The sequence below is a fragment of the Carettochelys insculpta genome, chromosome 11, assembly GCF_033958435.1.
Source record: "Carettochelys insculpta isolate YL-2023 chromosome 11, ASM3395843v1, whole genome shotgun sequence".
Taxonomy (NCBI): Eukaryota; Metazoa; Chordata; order Testudines; family Carettochelyidae; genus Carettochelys; species Carettochelys insculpta.
The window spans coordinates 18,654,298-18,673,264 of NC_134147.1; the positions used below are offsets into that span (position 1 = coordinate 18,654,298).

Consider the following 18,967-nt stretch of genomic DNA (forward strand, 5'->3'; position numbering starts at 1 on the left):
TAATGTACATAAGTTGTTGCAAGATTGGGGTTTAAATAGAACAAACAGCTTGGAAGTGGGAGGACAGGATTATTCTCCCTGTTTTACATGTGTGGAGGGAGTAGTCACAGAGGGAATCTGTAGCAGAGCTCGGTATTAAACCCAGATTTCTTGAGATGAGAGATAGTTGGGAGTTTTGTATTTATCAGAAAATGCTGAATGGACAAAACAAACTTTTTGTAGGAATTTATTAAATTTTCATCAAAAGAGGTTTCTCCAGTCCAGGTTGGAAATGTGAGACAGAGCTCGGAATAATTAGTACCCATGTCTAAACGAGGCAGAGCTGGGTCCCCTCACCTCTGCTCGCTAAAAGGCTATTGACTGTTCTGGAACAGGTGCGTTTGTCTTGTGCTCTTATTCTCTCTTGGGCTGTTTATTACAAAAGTGCCTTAGTTTTATCCCGGTATGCCATGGGAAATATTCTATAAATGTTCATAGGCCAGGAAGACCATTTCCTTCTCTGGTCTGCTTCAGACTTACTGTAGTACCACAAGCCCATTCTTCCTGGACAGGGAAGCATACTGCTTTTTAAAAATATTTTCCCCTAGTAATGGTATCTATCCCTGGCTGGAGTAAGATGATCAAATTCTTATACTTTGTATGCAGGTATAAATCTGGAGCAAAGTTCCAGTTAACTCAAGGGAATTAGCCTGCTTTTAGCCAGTTCCTGGTGAGATCAGAATACAGCTTTTATGATTTTAAATGACCCCTCAATACTTTAAATTAGGGCACACATCAAATGATGGCAGCTGTGATATTCGGATGAGTCCCAGTCATTTATCAGCACTACGACGCTCTTTGTTATAGGGAATTCAGAGAAAAGCAACAAAGTATGATTAAAAAACTGCAGGTATTCCTAGTTCTTTAATCGTATTGAGCTGAAGAAGGTTGGAGTATAAAATTCCATGCTGAACTTTGCATGACATGCTTTTCAGGTGACTTATGTGATTTTTTTTTTTTTTTTTTTTATTGTCCTCAGTACATAAGCTACTGCAAATATTATTGCCCATAAGATCGCTATGGAGAGTCATAAACTTCTCTGATGAAGTTTTTTCTTTCCTTTCCTTTTCTTGTCAACTCTTTGAAATGAGATAAACACGTTGGATTGCTTTAGTTTAGGTTTCCAACTCTGTCCACAAGACTTGAACAGGAGATCACTTAATTTCTCTCACTTCCTTCACTTGCAAAATGGAGATAATCCTTCCTTTGTTCAAACTGTAAACTCTTTCCTGCTGGCACTGTGTGGTTGTGTTGATATGCAGCACCTTGTATGAGTGAGGTGGTCCATGATATCAGAGAGGGGCTGTTCAGTCCTGGCAAGATAGGGGCCGTGTTCTAGCACAAGGGGAACTGATTTCAGTTAGGGCCTCTTGATGTAACCATTTCTTAAAAGAAAACCCACTATTTGTAATAAAAAAAAGTATTTAATATTTCAACCAAATAAATATGAAGAACAGTGATACATACCTCGGCCCCGTGTGAGGAAATGTCAGTACGTACAGTCCTGTGTGATCAGTGTTTTGCAGCATTGCTAAATCTGATGCTAAATGGAGTTTTCCTTCCTCTCAGCCTCTGGAGTCATGATTGTGAAACTAGGCTGATGTATATTTCAAGAAGAGTTTGAAAATGTGACCTCTAAAGGCTGAAACCAGAAGGAAAATGACTCTTTCCCTTACCACACCCTTACCTCCACCCACAGTTTACTCGCTGGCTTACAATTGTGATTTTTTTTTTTTTTTTAAATCATGATTTTTGAAGCCTGACCTGTTTTTGCATGGTTGGGGTTTGCAGTGCTGGGTTTGTAACTCTCAACCATGTTTGGGTCAATGATTTATTCATATTAAACATTCAGGAGTCACCAGGCCAAAGGAAGGTTGGAATAATGGCACAAAGAGGAAGGAGATGGGAGGACTGGCCCTGACTTCCTCTTGGGATATCTCCAGGAAATAACGCTTACATTGATGCATCATTTCTCAGCTGCCTGTGTCCACACAGCTCCCTGGAGCATTGGTGGGAGTTAGGAACATAGAGTGCTGATGGTTCTGGCCCAGAATAATTCATCCTTCCTACTTCATCCCTCCTTGCTTGTTACTCCCCAAAGGGGGGAATGAATCAAAGGGTCTCTGGGGGAGGGACAGACCTGGATAGCTTAAATATATCCATCCACATCTGACATAAAATCGTTGGAACAATTATTGCTGCTTGAAAGCTCTGTGGCAAAAGCAGTGTTTGTACAGGGTGGAGCAAGCAGCAATGGCTTCTGTAGGAGCTAACTGGTGCAAGAGTTTGCAGGGTAAGCTGAGAGTTGGGAAACTGAAATTCAATTTCCCACTTTCTTGAGTGACTGGTAGCAAGACCCTCAGGCCCATGTCCTCAAAAATAGCTAGGCGCCTAACTTGCATTGATTTCAATTTCTAGATGTCTTTGAAATTGGTCCTTTAGTCACTCGTTGCTTCTGTTCCTCCTTTGTGAAATGGAATAATGCTTCTCTGCTGCACAGGAGTGGTGTGAAGAAATATATTAAAATTGTGAAGTGCCCAGATGTTATGATAATTAGACTTACAATAACCATCTTAAGGGAGCTGCTGCTCCTCCAGGCTTCTCTATACTGTGCCAGCAGAGAGGGGGAAAGAATTTCTCTACAATAGGCCTGATGAGCTGGACAAAGACACAGTAAGTTATTAATAGTATCCAGTGTCCATGTGGTTGAATGGGGCACTTATAAGACCCCAATGGGAAGGATGGAAATGCAGCTCTGCTCATATTTCCCCACTCCAGGTGTCATCTTTGTCACCTTCAGTTTTCAGTTCTCTTGGGGCAGTGCAATGTTGTTCTGCTTCTCGCTAGCCCCAGATCACCGTGTGTTTCCCAAACCTCAACCAGTTTCCCAAAATGTCACTACTCATGCTTGTCCAAGGTCACATGCTCTGAGAATGGAACACCGGAACTCTGACACCCCCTGACTTTAACCACTAGACACCACTCCCCTCCCAGAATTGGAAATGGAATCCAGGGCAACCTTATTCTAATCTGTTAGACCTCTTGACCTCCCAGATCTTATTTCCTGTTTCTGACTCTAAGCTGGGAAACAACTGAGTCCTATCTACCATTTTACTTTGCTCTAATCACTAGACACCACTGCACTCCCAGAACTGGGGCAAGAATGCAGGACTCTTCCCCATCCTTGCCCTGAGCACTAGACACCCTCTCTCCCAGTTCAGTCTCTGACTTGAATCACTGGACTCTCTCCTCATAAAGAGCCAAATACTGAACCCAGGAGTCCTGACTCCCATGTTCTCAGTCCAAGCAGTAGGGTGCCTAGGCTGCACTTGTTTCTGTGGCTGAATGGATGAAAGGTCCAATAGCCCCTCAAGTCCAAAGCAGCAAGTCTGAAAAGTGCTGAAAATTCCAGGTGCTCACGTCACAACCATGAATCGCTGGTTTCTGTGGCCCTTTGGGCTTAGATTTTAAACCAGTTTTTCAATCCATTTTTTATCAAGCCCAGAGCACTACATGTGCCAGCTTTGTCCGTTTTGTTTTCTGTTTGGTACATCCACATGCATCAGTGTTAAGGAAGGTCACTAACTGACAATGGGTTGACGATTACAATAATAAACGGTAGCATGGTGTTCCGGAACTTGCCAGGTGTATCCTCACCCAGACCCCACAGCTGGGCTCTTGGCCATCTCGGAGGGACGCCCCTGCTGGCATCACAGCCAGGTCCCATTCTGCTACTGCAGTGGTGTTTGTCTGACCATCTTCATCCCAGCCCAGGGATTTAATCTAGGGAGAAAGGGCAAGGAACAGCAAGTTGAGACACTTGTAATATATCATGGGTTTTTTTAAATATATATATATATATATATATATATAACTGGTAAGAGCTGCTGGCACCTTGGCTTCCAGGTGCCCTCTCTGAGCTGGGAATAGAATTCAGGAGTCTTGGCCCCTAGTACGCACTGTTGAAACCACTAGACCCTATGCTCTCCCCAGCACTGGGAATAGAACTCGCGAGTCTTTGACTCCCGCTGTAACCCACCAGGTCACATTTCTAGAACAGGAATAGAGCCCTTTTGGAAAGGGTTTGAGCTAGTGTATTAATTGTTTTCACATAATAAGTTCCTAGGGCCAGAAGTTGTTCAGCTGTGCCCTGAGGAGGTCAACAGAATCACCAGGCCTCAAGGCAAGGTGGGGAGAGGCCAGTTTCATCATCTTGGAAGGGGCAGGGCCTCAGGCACACAGGGCGTGGCTGAGGCTGCCAACTGTTAGCACTGCCTGGACTGTACCAGTCTCCCTTTGCGCCCAGCCAGCCCTCAGAGTCACCTGGAATGCACCATGCAGAGCTCTGGCAGTGATCTAAAGGGCCTGCATGCTCTGGTTGCCATGGTACCAGCAGCAATTCCTAGGAGCCCTGGATTCTTTTGAATTACCAGGACCCAAGGCAGTTGTCCCCTTGCCCACCCCCTTCCATTCCCCTGCTGTTGGCGGGCCTGGCAGTGTCCAGGGTGTGCATTGTTCTGCCTCTATCCAGCCTATATCCATTAAGCCCATTCATCCTTGAGCAGGAGGCAGTGGAGTCCCCACTCTTATAGATGATGAGGCCAGAGGGGACAACTGTGATCATGTTGTCTGACCATCTGTATAGCATCATAGGGCTTCCCTAAATAATAATTCCTGTTTTTAGAAACATATCCAATGTTGACTTTAAAAATTGCCAGTAATGGACAGTCCACCAGAGCCTTTGGTGAGTTCTTTCAGTGGTTGATTCCCCTCACGATTAACAAAAGGCACCTTATTTCTTGTCTGAATTGTCTAGCTTGTACTCATTGGTTCTTGTTAGACTTTCACTAGTTTCATGAGCCCTCTGTTATTAAATTTCTCTTCCCCATGTAGAGAGACAAGGTGGGTGAATTAATAGCTGTTATTGACCCAACCTCTTTTGGTGACAGGCAGACATTTTTAAGCTTACACAGAGCTCTTCTTCCTTGTACAGTAAGCCCTTGAAGTGCAATTTTGATTTGCGCTTAACTCTCATTACCACGAGTTAAGTGCAGATCGAAACCGCCCCCTCCCCTCCAGCCCCCAGCTCCCTCAGCTGTGTGTCCCCTAGCTGGGAGAAGCCAGTGGCTCCTTCTCCCCTCACTTCCCCCAGCTTCCCACTCCCACAGCCAGGGAAATTCCAGGGGTCTCCCCAACCCCTTCCCCCACAATTTATGTGCAATTTGATTTATGTGGCGATTGCCCTGGATGCAACCTCTATGTAAATGGAGGGATTACTGTATGGGTACTTATGAACCCTTAGCCTTCCCTTGTACAAACTAAATAGAGCTCCGTGAATCTTCCACTGTAAGGTTTGTCTGCTAGACTAAAGAGCGTCTGTTATCAAATTTCTATTCCTGATGTAGGCACAGACTAATCAAGCCTCCTACAAAGTGAATGTCTGCTAGAGCAAAATTGCCCCTTTCCATGCTCTTCAACAGTGCTGGCCTTAACCACAGCTGATAACATGGGGATACTGTACAGCAGTTGTCCCCAAACTTTCCAAGGTAATACCCTCCCTGACTCCTGTCTGTGCCCATCACCCCCACCTTCTAGGAGCAGAGCTGCGACTTGTGGGGTGGGGGAGAGAATGTGGAGGGGGTGAGGGAGCTGAGGCTGGGGCTACAGCTGTGTGTGGGAATGTGGCAGGGAATGGAGCTGCGGTCAGGGCCTGCCACTGGCGGTGGCTTGGAGGCTGGTAGCCAGGGTTGCAGCCGAGGGCTGGGCCAGAACAGAGTTGGGAACAGAGCAGGACTGGGTGATGCTGTCTCTCCACCTCCTATTGATGCTGGGAGGATCATTTCTCTGTACCCTCCTCTGCCCTACAATTTGGAGACATCTGCCTTATTGACCCAAAAATCATGATATGATTCACTCTCCACTTCTTGCCTTAGAAGCTATTTCTTTCCCTCCCACCTCAAATTAGGTCCCAAGACCAGTTGTGCCTGGCTTACCCTTCTGGGATTTGCCCCACATCTTCTCAGTGGGCTGGAGCCCTGTGGAAAGTCACCGCTTGTTTGGGCATCTTCCTCCACTTCCTCTTGTCCCAGCGGCCCAGCAGCAGCATCTTAAAGGTATCACGAAACGACTTACTGCACAGAGCATAGCACATGGGATTGACTGTGCTGTTGACATAACAAAGCCAGTAGCCCAGCTTCCAGAGGCTCTTTGGAACGCAGTCGTGGCAAAAGGTGGACACCAGCACCATGATGTTATAGGGTGTCCAGGTGAGGATGAAGGCCAGCAGGATTGCACTCAGTGTCCGTGCTGCTTTCTTCTCCTTGATCAGGGAGATGGTTTTCCGTTCGGAGAGCTGTTTGCTTCTTTTCACCAAATGGCTTTTGGCAGTCAGCACCTGCTTCTGCTTCATTGGCATTGTCTTTTTCTTTGATGGGTTCTTGGTCACTTTGGGGGATTTGTTGGCAGGAGACTGGGCTAAGATTCTGCACAAGCCATTCTCTCCAGCCCATGGCCCTCCGGCCAGCTTTTCCCGCTCCTGGCTTGGCTTTTTTATCGGCAGCGGAGGCTGTGCTACGCTGCCAATCATAGGCAGCTGGATCACCACTGAGCAGATACTCTGAACTTCAAAGGGCTGCTCCTCACCCTCGGATGATGTCAAGGAATCCTCCTCCTCCTCTTCCTCCTCTGTGTTGTTCCAGCTCCCATTGCTGTTCTGCTCCACATACAGATTGACCTTCTTCCTACTAGGGAAGCAACAGGCCTGCGTGGGGGCTGTTGTCACAGCAGGAGAAACCTTGATGGGTTGCAGCTTCTCAGAACTGCTGCTGCTGCTGCCTCTGTCACCTCCTTTAGGCCTGTTGGTGGGGGTCGGCCTGACAATACTCTTGCTCTCTGAGCCCTGGAGGCAAGCCAGTTCCTTGGTCCTATTCTCGGTCTCCCGGTAGATCCTCCAGTAGAGAAAGATCATGATGGTGACTGGCAGGTAGAAGGCTGCAATGGCCGTCCCAAAAGTAATGATGGGCTCAGAGAGGAACTGAAGATAGCAGTCTCCTGAGGGCACTTTCCGCTCCCCAACAAAGTACTGCCAGAACAAGATGGCAGGTGCCCAAAGAATGAAGGAGATGGCCCAAGCTAGGCCAATCATGATGGCTGCCCTCTTGGGTGTCCTCTTGGCCCGGTACGTCAAGGGCCGCGTGACAGAGAAGTAGCGGTCAAAACTGATGATCAGGAGGTTCATGACTGAAGCATTGCTGGCTACATAGTCAAGGGCCAGCCAGAGGTCACAAGCCACGTTGCCAAGGGCCCAATGGCCCATGATGATGTAGGTGGTATAGAGGTTCATAGACACCGCCCCAATGATGAGGTCAGCACAGGCCAGGCTGAGGAGGAAGTAGTTGTTGACTGTCTTCAATTCACTGTTGACTTTAAAGGAGACCATCACAAGCAAGTTGCCCACCATTGTGACCAGGGAAAGAATCCCAGTCATGAGCACAATCAACACCACCTGCCACAGAGAATAGCCCCCATGCAAGGCAGGGCCGGGGCCTCCGTGGGAGCCATTATGGGCTGGTGGGACACCTGAGAGGTTCATGTTGCTGGAGTGGGGTCTCACCTCTCCTAAAATAGCATACTGGGGTGACAGCCACATTAGGTTCCCACCACTCCAATTCAAAGCCTCTTTGGCCAGGAGAGGAAAGGTGAGCAGGAGTCTTCAGTCTGAGGACACCTCCTGAAATGAGGAAAGAGACTTGGCTGAGCCTGGGGAAGGGTCAGATTTAGAGCGGAGGGAAATATTTCAGACAAACGTTTTTGCCTTGAAATACTCAGTTTGGCTTTGCTGAGATGTTTTGCAAATGCATGTTGATTTTGCCGAGTTGTTCATTTTAATAAAATCCTCAGCCTCTCCCCCTACCATCAGAATATTTCATTTTGACCTTTGCTAAATAAAGTATTTCAATTTTTTTGAGTTGAAACCATTTTTATTTAGAAATTTCCTTCAACTATTTAAAAACATTAACAAAGTTAGGTGATACAAATTTAAGCAAAATGTGGTTTGACCAAAACATTTTTAAAAGTTTTTGATTTGCCAAAATTTTTGAGAAGCTTTGCAGGTTTTGGTTCAACTTGAAATGAAAAATTTCCCTCCGTGCTGGGTAACGAGGACACTGGGGTAAGAATTCTGGATTCAGTCCTGGCTTGGTGGCTCTGTGACCTTGAGGAGGTCACATCCACTGCAGAAAAGCGGTTTTGTTAATAGATAGGGTACTATGCAAGGGCTCTGGACACCTTGGTTCAGTTCCTGACTCTACCACTAACCTTAGGCTAGTCATTTCCCCTTCCTTTGCCTGGTTCTCTTCTCACCACTGTTTATTTGGATAATGAGCTCTGTGGAACAAAGACCATCTTTTTGTGTCTGTGCAGCACTTGGCATGATGGGGGCCCTGATCTTAGTGAGGGTCTGGGCAGAGCCCTACATACCGCCATCATACAAACAACAATAAGAGGGAGCCGACGGGAAGGTTGGATCTCTGGATCGGCAAAGAAGATCAGACTACTCACTCACCTTGTTATCAAGATTGTTTCTTTGAAACTTAATGTCCAGTCTCCAGTTCCATGATGTTGCCATGGCAGTGGGACACTGACACATCTGAGACATCACATCTTGAAGGCGATCTGTATCAGTGAAAAAGAAGTTACTTTTTCATGGCTCTTCAGTACATCTGGGTAACCCTAAAATGGCTAAATTTAGACCTATTTTCACTCAAGGCAATCTTACAACCCCGTTTATTTCAAAAGTGATGCAGGTTTGGATTCTGAACCCTTCAGGGCCCTTAGTTGTTTTATAAGGAACAGGTTAAATTTTTGTTCCAAGCAAACTTACAGGGACTTAATGTAGTGGAACTTCACAGAGGGCAGGGTCTATCCTAATCTACTTGGGCTGTAGTTTCATAACAACTTTTGTCTTCGTTACATGCAATCTTTGTCCTCGGGTCCTGTCTGTGTGCTTGCAGCTCCACATCCTCTGAGCTAGGTGATCTGTTGGCTTGTTGCATACAATTCCAAGCTGCCTCCACCTACTGCATTTGACTATTATGGGGTAATTTTGTCATAGTGCAACTGACAAGGGCATAACTATGTGCTTTCCCAGCAGCACAGAAGGAGCCCCCAGAAAGCTGGGCAATAGTAGATTTTGAACAATAGCAAACCAATCTCTCCTGTTTGACTGGTAGGAGAAAATGTCTATTGCCTGGATCACTAGTGTCTGGAATTGTTGGGAGCCCAGGACATAGTCCCCAGATTTTGAAAGCGACTAATGATTTTGAATGCATTGTGTTTTTCAACATGTGTAGCAAGGTCTACTACTTAACAGGGCAGTGGGTTTAGGATCATCCACCTCTGTTCTAAGGCAGGCTCTTTAAGAAGAGCAATTTGGGCTGATCAGACCCAGCTGGTATGCTTAGACCCAGCAAATGGCTCAGCTGGGTGAGAGCTGGCAGGAGCAAGGAGGAAACTGCTTGTGCAAGGGGGAGAAGTAGAATCATCTGGAGCAGGCTATTCTCAGGTGAGGAACTGGTAGAGTAGGAAACTGCTTGTGAAGTATAGGGCTTTGCAGAAAACTCTGTATGAGGGGAACTGAGGTTGTTTCTAAGCTGCACTGCTCTATTTTCTTTTTGTTTAAGAGGTCACTGCAGTTAATAGATGGTGGCTTGATGAAATGCTCTGAACAGCCCCAGGCATGGTGTTAATCCTGTGCTGGGGAGACGGGCCATCCATCTACAATGTCCAGCTTGAGACCCTTCAGAGCATAAGCTACCTGCCCTTTGAAAATCAGGCCCATGTTGGTGTCTGAAGATGGATACCTGTCCTTTCTCCCCCACAAAAAAAAAAAGACACCTGAAATTAACCATCACCTTCTAAAACCCTCTTGGACAAAACACCAGAAGGAAGAGAGTAAAATGAATGGTTAATGACTGACCACCTAAGGTTCCTATTTGGAATAAAACAAAAATCCTTGCAAAGAACCTACCTTAACATGGTCTGGTTTTGAAGGGCAAGTGAAATATCCTTGTTCCCTACTGCTGCTGCTCCTCATAAATTTTATGTGCTGTGGTAGCATGTGGGACCTCTTGCCAAACTCTGGGCATGGTACAGCCACATAGGAAGAACACTTGCATTCCAGACAGATGAAGGGTTTTTAACCCTCTTATATGGAGTGCTGACTTGCCCTAGGTCGTGCAGTGAGTCTGAAGCACAGCTGACAAATGAGCCTTGACCTCCTGAATCAGCATTCAGGGCCTGGACACCACAAATCCCTCCAACCAGTGCCCGTTGTTTCTCTAAGATGTCCCAGTGGCTCAGAGTTTATTGCATGGGACTACTCAGCAAAATACACTCACTATAGCTGCTCTTTGAAGTTGTTCAGCTTCTGTGTGACTAATGCCTATTTCAGGCTGGCAGATGGGACCAACACATAGATGCACAAGGAGCTGGTGTTGTGCAAGCAGTGTGAAAGGCAGATATTGTCATGGGGAAGACACCCCTCCAAACACCAGAATCCTGGATGTAAGTGCTGAATTCTTGGCATGTTTGATTACCAGGATTCCTAGTAAAGAGAGAGAACCTGTTTCCGGTCCTTACTGGTGTGGGTCAGAAGACACAGCAGAGGAATAAGGAAGGCAACACAATAGTAAAAAGGTTCTCAGATTTGCAAAGGAAAGGAAATTACTTGGGAGTAATTAAAACAAAGCACATGAAACCCTTAAGGAATCAGTGGGTAATAGCAAGCTTACAAACTGCTATATATGTCAGGGCCACTTGGGGAAGATAGAGTCACATCAACTGGGCCTTTGGGCTGGGACTCCACAGATTTTATTGTTGGCTCTGCTGCTGGGCTGCTCAGTGACCTTCAACAAGACACACCCCTACTCCATGCCACAATTTCCCCACATATAAAATGCAGATAATTATATTGACCTCCTTTGGAAAGTCCTTTGAGGTCTGTGTATGGAAAGCACTATGGAAAACTAGAATTTCATTGACATGATTGTGCACCAGGACTGGCTGAAAAATAATTTTTCACCAGAGATTTTTTTTTTTTAAATCCCTTTTCCCCTTCAAAAGTTTGAGGACGGTTCCCCCCCTTCTCCAATTAAATATTTTGTATTTTTGGTTTTACGTCACTTTTTGTTTGTAGAAAACTAACATTTTAATGAAAACTTTTCTATTCTCATTTTGTCATCTTGTTAGGATAATTTTGATCAAAATGAGAATCAACCGGATTTTATTCAAAAAGCAATTTTTGGTGAGGAGGAAAAACTGTTGACTCTTTCTATTTCATGTGCTTCCAGGAATAGAATTACAGAGAAACAGATCTCCCAATATACAAAATAACTTAAATATTTTTCTGTTGTGTTTGCAGTGTTGGTGCCATGTTAGTCTCAGGATAGAAAAGACAAAGTGCGTGAGCTCCGAAGCTTGAAAGTTTGTCTTTCACCAATAAAACTTGGTCCTAAATAAAACTTAGATTTTACCTCACCCACCTTGTGTCTCCATCATTTTTCTAGTCTTATTTAGTGTTTCTAAGTTAAATCATAATGAATCCAGCTAAACTCTCATTGTTATCTAATCTAATTATATTTTATCTAATTTTATAATCTTCAATTTAAAAAAAACTAATTTTATTTTAACCTAATCTTATTTTTGAAAATTGGACAGCATTCCTCCCTACATAATATTTTTTTTTATCACAGCAGCTCCTACTAGCCCCAGCTGAGATCAGGACCCTGTTATGCAGCAACTAGCACAGGAACAGTGAAGAGACAGCCCCTGCCTCAAAGGGTTTATAATAAAACAGGTATGGTTGGGAAAGAAAACAGATGCATAGGGATGGGAGGGGACTTGCCTAAAGTCATACAGCTGGTCAGTGAAAGAGCCAGGTCTACTGAAACCTAGCCCAGCCTAGCTGTGGCTCAGGGTTGGTCAGCCTAGGCTAGTGAGTGGGCTGCATGGGTGACCCTCCTCCTCAGTGGGCTGCAAGACTATTGTAACCAAGACCAGCTCCTGGGATAGGGTTGTTTTGCTAACTGCACTTGTGTACCTAGAATTTGCAGGGTATGCAGACTGAACCATAACAGCACTTTGATTGGATGCAGAGGGTGAACATGGCATAGGTGATGCATGGGGGGCGCGCATGGGGCCACATGCATTCTCACATTGCCCTCAGCGTTGGCACTGCACCAAGCCACTTGTGAGGGGTGTGGGATCTCCCCCAGCGTTGTGCAGCATGAGAACAGCGTGAGCTTCCTAGCTCATGCTACTCCTAGGCTGCGCCACTCCAGGGGAGCGGGGTGGGACTGCCCCACATACACTGGAAGTGGCTGGGGGTGGGAAGGAAGGGCATGGGCAGGAAGGGGGTGGGGCATGGGAGGAATAGGGAGGGGGCAGGGCAGGGACATGTGGCCAGTGCCTCTTTCAGTCCCCACACTGGTCGCCTCTGAGGCCTGGCTGTCATAGTCAATGTTGTGTGCAATCAGCACATACTTCATTTCATTTGCCCTTTGCATGCTTGTCACATTCGTCATACCGGTAGGAAAAAAACTATGCTGGGGATTGTCGTGAACTGTCACATGCAGGCAGCAGGAATGGATGAAATCAGAGCAGTGTAATCGGGCATGTGTGTAAATTTATTTGTGCTGTGATGGTGTCCAGGAGCCCCGGTCACAGACCAGAGCTCCATTGCTTTAGGTGCTATGCAATGCAGAACAAAGAGAGATGCTCCCTGCCTGAACGATCTTCCCATTCAAGTAAATCTACTCTGATGAGTAGCACTGTCTTAATCCCTACAGAGCTGCAGGTTTATGGAGTGACTTAGCTCAAGGGTTCGAGTGGGAAAGATGGAGAAGGCTGTGCTGCTTTTCAAACCAATCTTAAATAAGCAACCTGTTTCTCCCAGCGCTGTTTCTTGAATCTTGGGGGCTGCTCTGCTCAAGGTTTTCAGCAGCTCTAGCACCCCCGGAGGCAGCAGGCACTATTACACCCTGCAGCACATCAATTACATGTTACTTGAGAGTTGGCCACTTCTGAGATTTCTTATCTCAAGACTGAGACATGATTTTGGCTGAGGCTAGAGCTAGTCATGCCATCAAATGAGAAGCGACAGCTTTCGCTGAATTAGATCCTCTGGTTGGCTATCGGGCAGACGAACCAAACAGGGCTGCTGCAGGCAGAATTATCTTCCTCTTTCCCTGGGCCTCTCCCTTCCTATAGCACCTCAAAGGCCAAACCCACAGGAGGAGAGGAGGGAGCTAAAGAACCCAGTGGCTCAGGACACTAGTGCAATGGGAACAGAATGGTGATTCTGCTCCTCGCCCGTCCTCTTTTGGCCTGTAGTGCCTAGCCTGGGAAGGGGTAGAGGAGGGCGAGGAACTGTTCCTCGGCCAGCAAGGGGTTAGGGGGACCACACTCTGCTCCCAAGGCCTAGGAGAGGGAGCACAAAGAGCCTCAGGAGGAACAGAGGTGAGGTTTTGGGGGCGGGTGATCTAAGGGTGGGGGAAGCTAGGGGGCAGAATTAATTGGTGGAGGAGGGACTGAGATCTTCCACAGCATGGGCCAAAAGTGAACTTACCAGTAAATTTTGGGAAGTGGCCAACACTAATTATACCTCCTTCCTATGGCTGTAGGCAGGGGAATTCAGACACCCAAAGGCAGACCAAAATATGCAACAGAGGCTTTAGAAAAGTCTCATTTCCTGGGCTGATCCTGATTTTTTTTTCTGGATCTAAATTGTTATTTTTGATCTCTTGCGGTTGGTGATACTGCTAGGAGCAAGCCTGGGGGTAGGGCTGAGCCCCAGAAAATCCGAAGATGCAGCCAGCTCTGGATGATATTCACTGTTGGGTAGAGGGGCCAGCACAAAGCCTTTGTACCACTTTAAGGCCAGAGTGTCTTTGGTGAGTCTCTGTACAGGGGTGAGTTTCACACATTAATATACTATATATACAGAGCATCCAGTGGGGGTAAAACAAGTTTTTAGGGTCAGACTCTTTGCTGTTTCAATCAGCATTTCACTATGGAAACCAATGTCATGATTTGTACCAGCTGAGGATTTACACGGATTTACACTACCTGAGGATCTGGCCCATTTTGTGCACAAGTGGGTAAGAGTTAAAATGTACGTGTTCCCCTGAGGAGTAAACAGCTGTCTAGTGCTGTCCGCATCAGCCTCTCCACTCTGTCCTATCGATCTAGACTGCAATATCAAGACACTACAGGGAGAAAGTCCCACCCTTCCAGATGACAGATCAATCATTCATTTTTCCTAACCTTGTGGAGGTTTGTGTATTATTAGATGAGGTTTTAGCTAAATGAAATCTGGACTGATGACTGGGAATCCATAGCTGTCTCGTGCTATTTCAATCTCTGCTTCATGCATAGCCTGGCTCCAGGAGAGGATGGGGTTAGTAATGACACAGTAATCAGACTGTTTTTCTCGGCAGGGCCTTAGAGCAGGAGCCTCTGGATGGAATGCTCAGGACAGAGTAATACGGGAAGTCAGACTAGATGATCACGCTGGCCCCTCTGACCTAAGCTCATTAGCTGCCCTCATCTCAGAAATGATACCACAGAACTGGCGTCCCTTTGGCCTTAAGATCTATATCTCCCTGGCCACCCAGAATACGTAGCAGAAATAGTGGGAGGGCGTCAGAGATGTGTAATGTGAATGTTGAAGGCTTGGCAAAGTTGGTTTTAGTGGGGGCAGGGAGAAAACTAGTTTCTCACACTGTTCTCCTCCTCCTCTTTTTCTAGTGGTGAATTATTTGAAGTGAGTGGTTTGTCAGCCTGCCCCCAAATAAAATGGGAAACAATTGCTTTTTGCAATGTTTTCAATTTAAATTAAAAGGAAACATTCCACCACAGTGAAAATTTATACAGAGTGCCCCTCTCTCGTCTGGCACCCTGGGGACCTAACCGGTGTCAGACAAGAGAATTTGCTGGACCACGGGAGGTCAATATTGTCTAGCACGTTACTAACGTGCACTGCTGACTGGGCTCTTGGAAGATATTTAGGGTGAATTAGAGCTAAATAACAGTTCAACACTGAGAACCAGGACTGGTGTCCATAAACCAACTGCATGGGACCATGACCACAACCATAATAAGTGGTCATCCAGCTAACTAAAATCATGCTGGATTGCAGATGTTGCCGGATGAGGGAGTTCCAGATTAGAGATGTTCAGCAGTATATTGTTTAAAAAGACATTTTTTGCCCTAAAATCTTGATGAATATTTTTACCAGCTCTATTCACCCCATTAGTTACTGCTATTAATTTTTTATTATTTGTATTAAGCGCATAGGACTGTATGGCACCTCCTGGATCTGAATCCAGTCCCCACTATTGTTTGCAACCCTGTCATAGAATCCCAGAAACAAGGTTGTTTGCCTCCCATTTCTCTTACTGGGAAGACCTTCCAAAGCCTCTTTTTTTGGTGGAATTGCAGTAGTGCTTGGGAGCCCCAGTCATGGGCCAAGAGTTCGATCCCATAGTGCTAGCTGCTGTATAAAAACAGAACAAAAACATGGTCCCAGCTCCAGAGTTTACAGTCTAAGTGGGTGAGAGTGGTTGAGCAGTGATTTCGTGCATGAATCTTGCTATGCCCGAATAGCCCACAGATTCCAGCTTGTCTCCCACCAGCCCTCTGCCCCTGCTCTGGACTTCCTATTTCTGGCCATTTGGGGGCGGGGGGAGCATTTCTTTACTTATTACAGCTCACAAGTGACGGTTGGGTTCTGGCAACTCAAGCAGCAGTGATGGGAAGTGAAGGGCCCATGAATAATTGAAGGGGGTGGCGTGGTGCTGTGGAAATGAAAAGCAAGATGCAGAACCGCAGAGACCTCTCTTTTCCCAAGCACCAGGAACTGCTTCACCCCTCCTTGGCACCCTTGAAACAGCTCAGAAACCTTTGTCTGCGTGCTCAGGCATGCTCCTTGAATTCTGTGGGGGGTTTTAAGATGGCATAACATCCTCTGTCCCAGTTAACGTGGCAAAAATATGGGCACGGTTTGGGCTAGTGATGCTGAAATACCTGCCTTGAGAGCTACAGATTACGGGAGGCCCAATCCTAAAATGTCTGCCTGGGGAGTTTAGGAAGAACTTGGGCAAGTCATTTAGCAGCTCTGTGCCTCAGTTTCACTCTCTGTAAATTAGGGATCATCGCACTGCCCTATCTCTGAGGGGTTTTGTCGCATAAAAGAGAGTGAGAGTCTCAGGTTCTATGGCGGTGGGAGCCATATAAGCATCCTTAGAGCCAGGTACATATATGAGAGAAATTTAGGTCCATTGGCTTTGTGAGTGACTATCCGAATTCCTCCCTTGCACAGATCCCTGTTAGTTCCAGTTCATAGGCATTTGATTTTCCTTGTGAACCTAACCGTCAGCCGCTTGCTTCTCCAGCTTTATTACTGCCCTGTAATTCAAGGAATAGGGTTGATCAGGTGTACCTTTCACAGCTCAGGACAACTTCTGATGGGAAGTCTGCAGGGGAGATTTTTGGAGAAGCATCAGAACTTTTCTCCTTTCTCCCTGGAGGACTCCTGGAAGTCACAGCCCTAAAATGGGGGATTGCATGGTGGCACGGTAAGAAAATTGAATGTATGGCACTACACATGGGCTCTGCTCTTTAAATCTCTGTGGCTGCATCTACACTAGCAAGTTCTTTCAAAAGAAAGGGGCTCTTTCAAAAGGGCCCATGGAGCATCTACACACAAAAAGCATTGTGTTCAAAGTAAATCGAAGGAATATAGTGCTTCTTGCAAAATCACTCGTCCTTTCCTGGTTGAGGAGGAGCTCCCCCTTTCAAAAGCTTCTTTCGAAAGAAAACACATGTAGATGCTCCGCAGGGCCCTTCTTTCCAGAGAACAGTCTTCATTTTCGATCCCTGGCCTGCTCTTTCAAAAGAGCAGGGGCTGTGTGGATGCTCTCTTTCAAAAGAGCAGATCACTCTTTTGAGCCACTTTTTTGTGGGTGGACGCTCAAAAGAGCTTCCTTCGAAAGACCTCTGTAGTGTAGATGTAGCCTCTGTGTTCAGAGGCACTCTGATTTTCAGCCTCCCAGTAAAAATTTACCACCACTGTTGTTATTGCTTCCTCATAGTTTGAAATTGTGCGTGAATTTCTTTGGAAGGAAAGTCCTTCATGGAGTCTGTTTATTTACAGAAATGCATAGAAGTCCATTTCCCTAGCAGCATGTGGAACGTACACTCCATGTGCAATTTCTTTCCACAGAAATCTCTACCCTAAGCTCCTCCAGCCAGCACTGCACCAAAGGAGAGGTGACCTCTATCCCCTGGCTTTCTTCAAGGGTCTGGTTACATTGTAAACGAGGGTTGTGATTTCCTCTGCTCCTGTGCGTGTATTTGTGTGAGATCTCATCAAGGAAATAGCAATATAAATAGCAGTGTATCCACAGTGGAGGCATGGCTTAGCTGTGCTGGGTACAAAGCCCTCCTGCAACTTCTGGGTTCATACTTGGCACAGCCTCCATGCCTTCACTGCTTCTACCCATCTACCAGGGCCACGTGGCTGTTTATACTTGCACAGGTGCAAGGCTGTGTACATGAGAAGGGGAGTCGCTCCCTTAGCTTGCAGCCTGAGAGTCATTGCTTCCCTAGAACTCGTAAACTGGAACTAAGCCTGCAATCCCCTGTGTCTGCAATCTTAAAGGAATACAACCCAGGAGCCCTGATGCCCAGTCCCTGGGTTTCTAACCCTTAGAGTCTCTTAGACCATTTCAAAGCTGGGACTAGACCACTAGAGTTCCATTTTCTAACCCCTCCTCCCCTTTGTAACTTCTGGCTCTGCCATATCTTCTTACTGAGGGTCTGGTTGCACTTGCTCCTTGACTTGTTGACCTCTTACAACCTGTCTGTGGCCCACAAAGCCTTGAGGCCTCCTAGTCACCCCCCGTCTGGTGGCCATCCACCAAACCAGGATGCAGAAGTGCAAGAGGGGAGTTTGTGTGTGCAGGGAGAGCACTCTGTCAGTGAGGGGCCTCTTTCCTGTCCCTTCTCCAGTCATGTTCTGGGCAGAATCCCACTCGGTGGTGTCCATTAACTCTCCAGAAACCTGTGACGCATGGTGGGTGCTACTAGGGATTCTCTGCTCAGTGTCCCTTGCGTGGGGCGGGGGGGCTGATTTTCAACCTTTGACCTTCCCTCCTGTCCTATGAGGGACAAATGAAAAAATTATTTGCTGGTCACCCAGATTCAGTGGCTTACCCCTGGCCCGCTGATGGAGTCGATAAAGGAGGCAACTGCCCTGGAGTCCAATGGTTCACAATGGCCCAGAGCACCAGGTTGCTGCAGCCAGCATTCTGGGCCCTTTAAATCCCTGCCAGAGCCCTGTGCAACACACTCCAGAGCCTCAGGTGGTGTGGTCAGGATGGCACTGAGGACTGGGGGAGGGTGTGGTGTAGTGCAGTTCAGGCAGCAATGAGGGGTGGTGGCCCCAGCTCTGCACCTTCCAGCAGTGTAGAGCCACCTCCTTCCCACTGTGCTTGGGAGCCTGGCAAGTCTGCTGGCTCCCCTGGCTTCTCCCTCTCTGTTGAGCGTTCAGGCCTTTAGATTTGGATGGGCTGCTCATCTCGTTACTTACAATGGGTGTGTGCCATTCCTCTTCCAGAGCTAGGGATAGAACCTAGCCGTCCTGACTCCTAGCCCTCCCTGGGCCCGCCTGCTAACTTGTTCCTCATTGTGGGAGTCAAGTAACATTGCAAACTAGACAATGTCTGAAAGCAGAAGTCCTGCCCTTTGTAACCAAGCTAAGCTATGGCAGGGAGAAGACTGCTCCCATCGTTATCTGGAGGCCAGCAAGCATCATTCTAATTACCGACTGACAAGCTGGCCAGCTGGGAGGCAGGTGTACAAAGATCAT

General features: G+C 46.7%; 1 protein-coding gene across 1 annotated transcript in view; it reads right to left on the reverse strand.

The window, feature by feature from the left end:
* Positions 1-259: 259 nt before the first annotated feature.
* CHRM1 (cholinergic receptor muscarinic 1) overlaps positions 260-18,967 on the reverse strand; it is a 52,288-nt gene continuing 33,580 nt past the window's right edge. The window contains exons 3-5 of the mRNA XM_075004920.1: positions 8,603-8,712; positions 6,033-7,768; positions 260-3,822 (exon numbers count right to left, since the gene is read on the reverse strand). Coding sequence (XP_074861021.1) covers positions 6,059-7,687 — 1,629 coding nt within the window. The 5' untranslated portion in view covers positions 7,688-7,768; positions 8,603-8,712 and the 3' untranslated portion in view covers positions 260-3,822; positions 6,033-6,058. The remainder of the gene's footprint in view (positions 3,823-6,032; positions 7,769-8,602; positions 8,713-18,967) is intronic.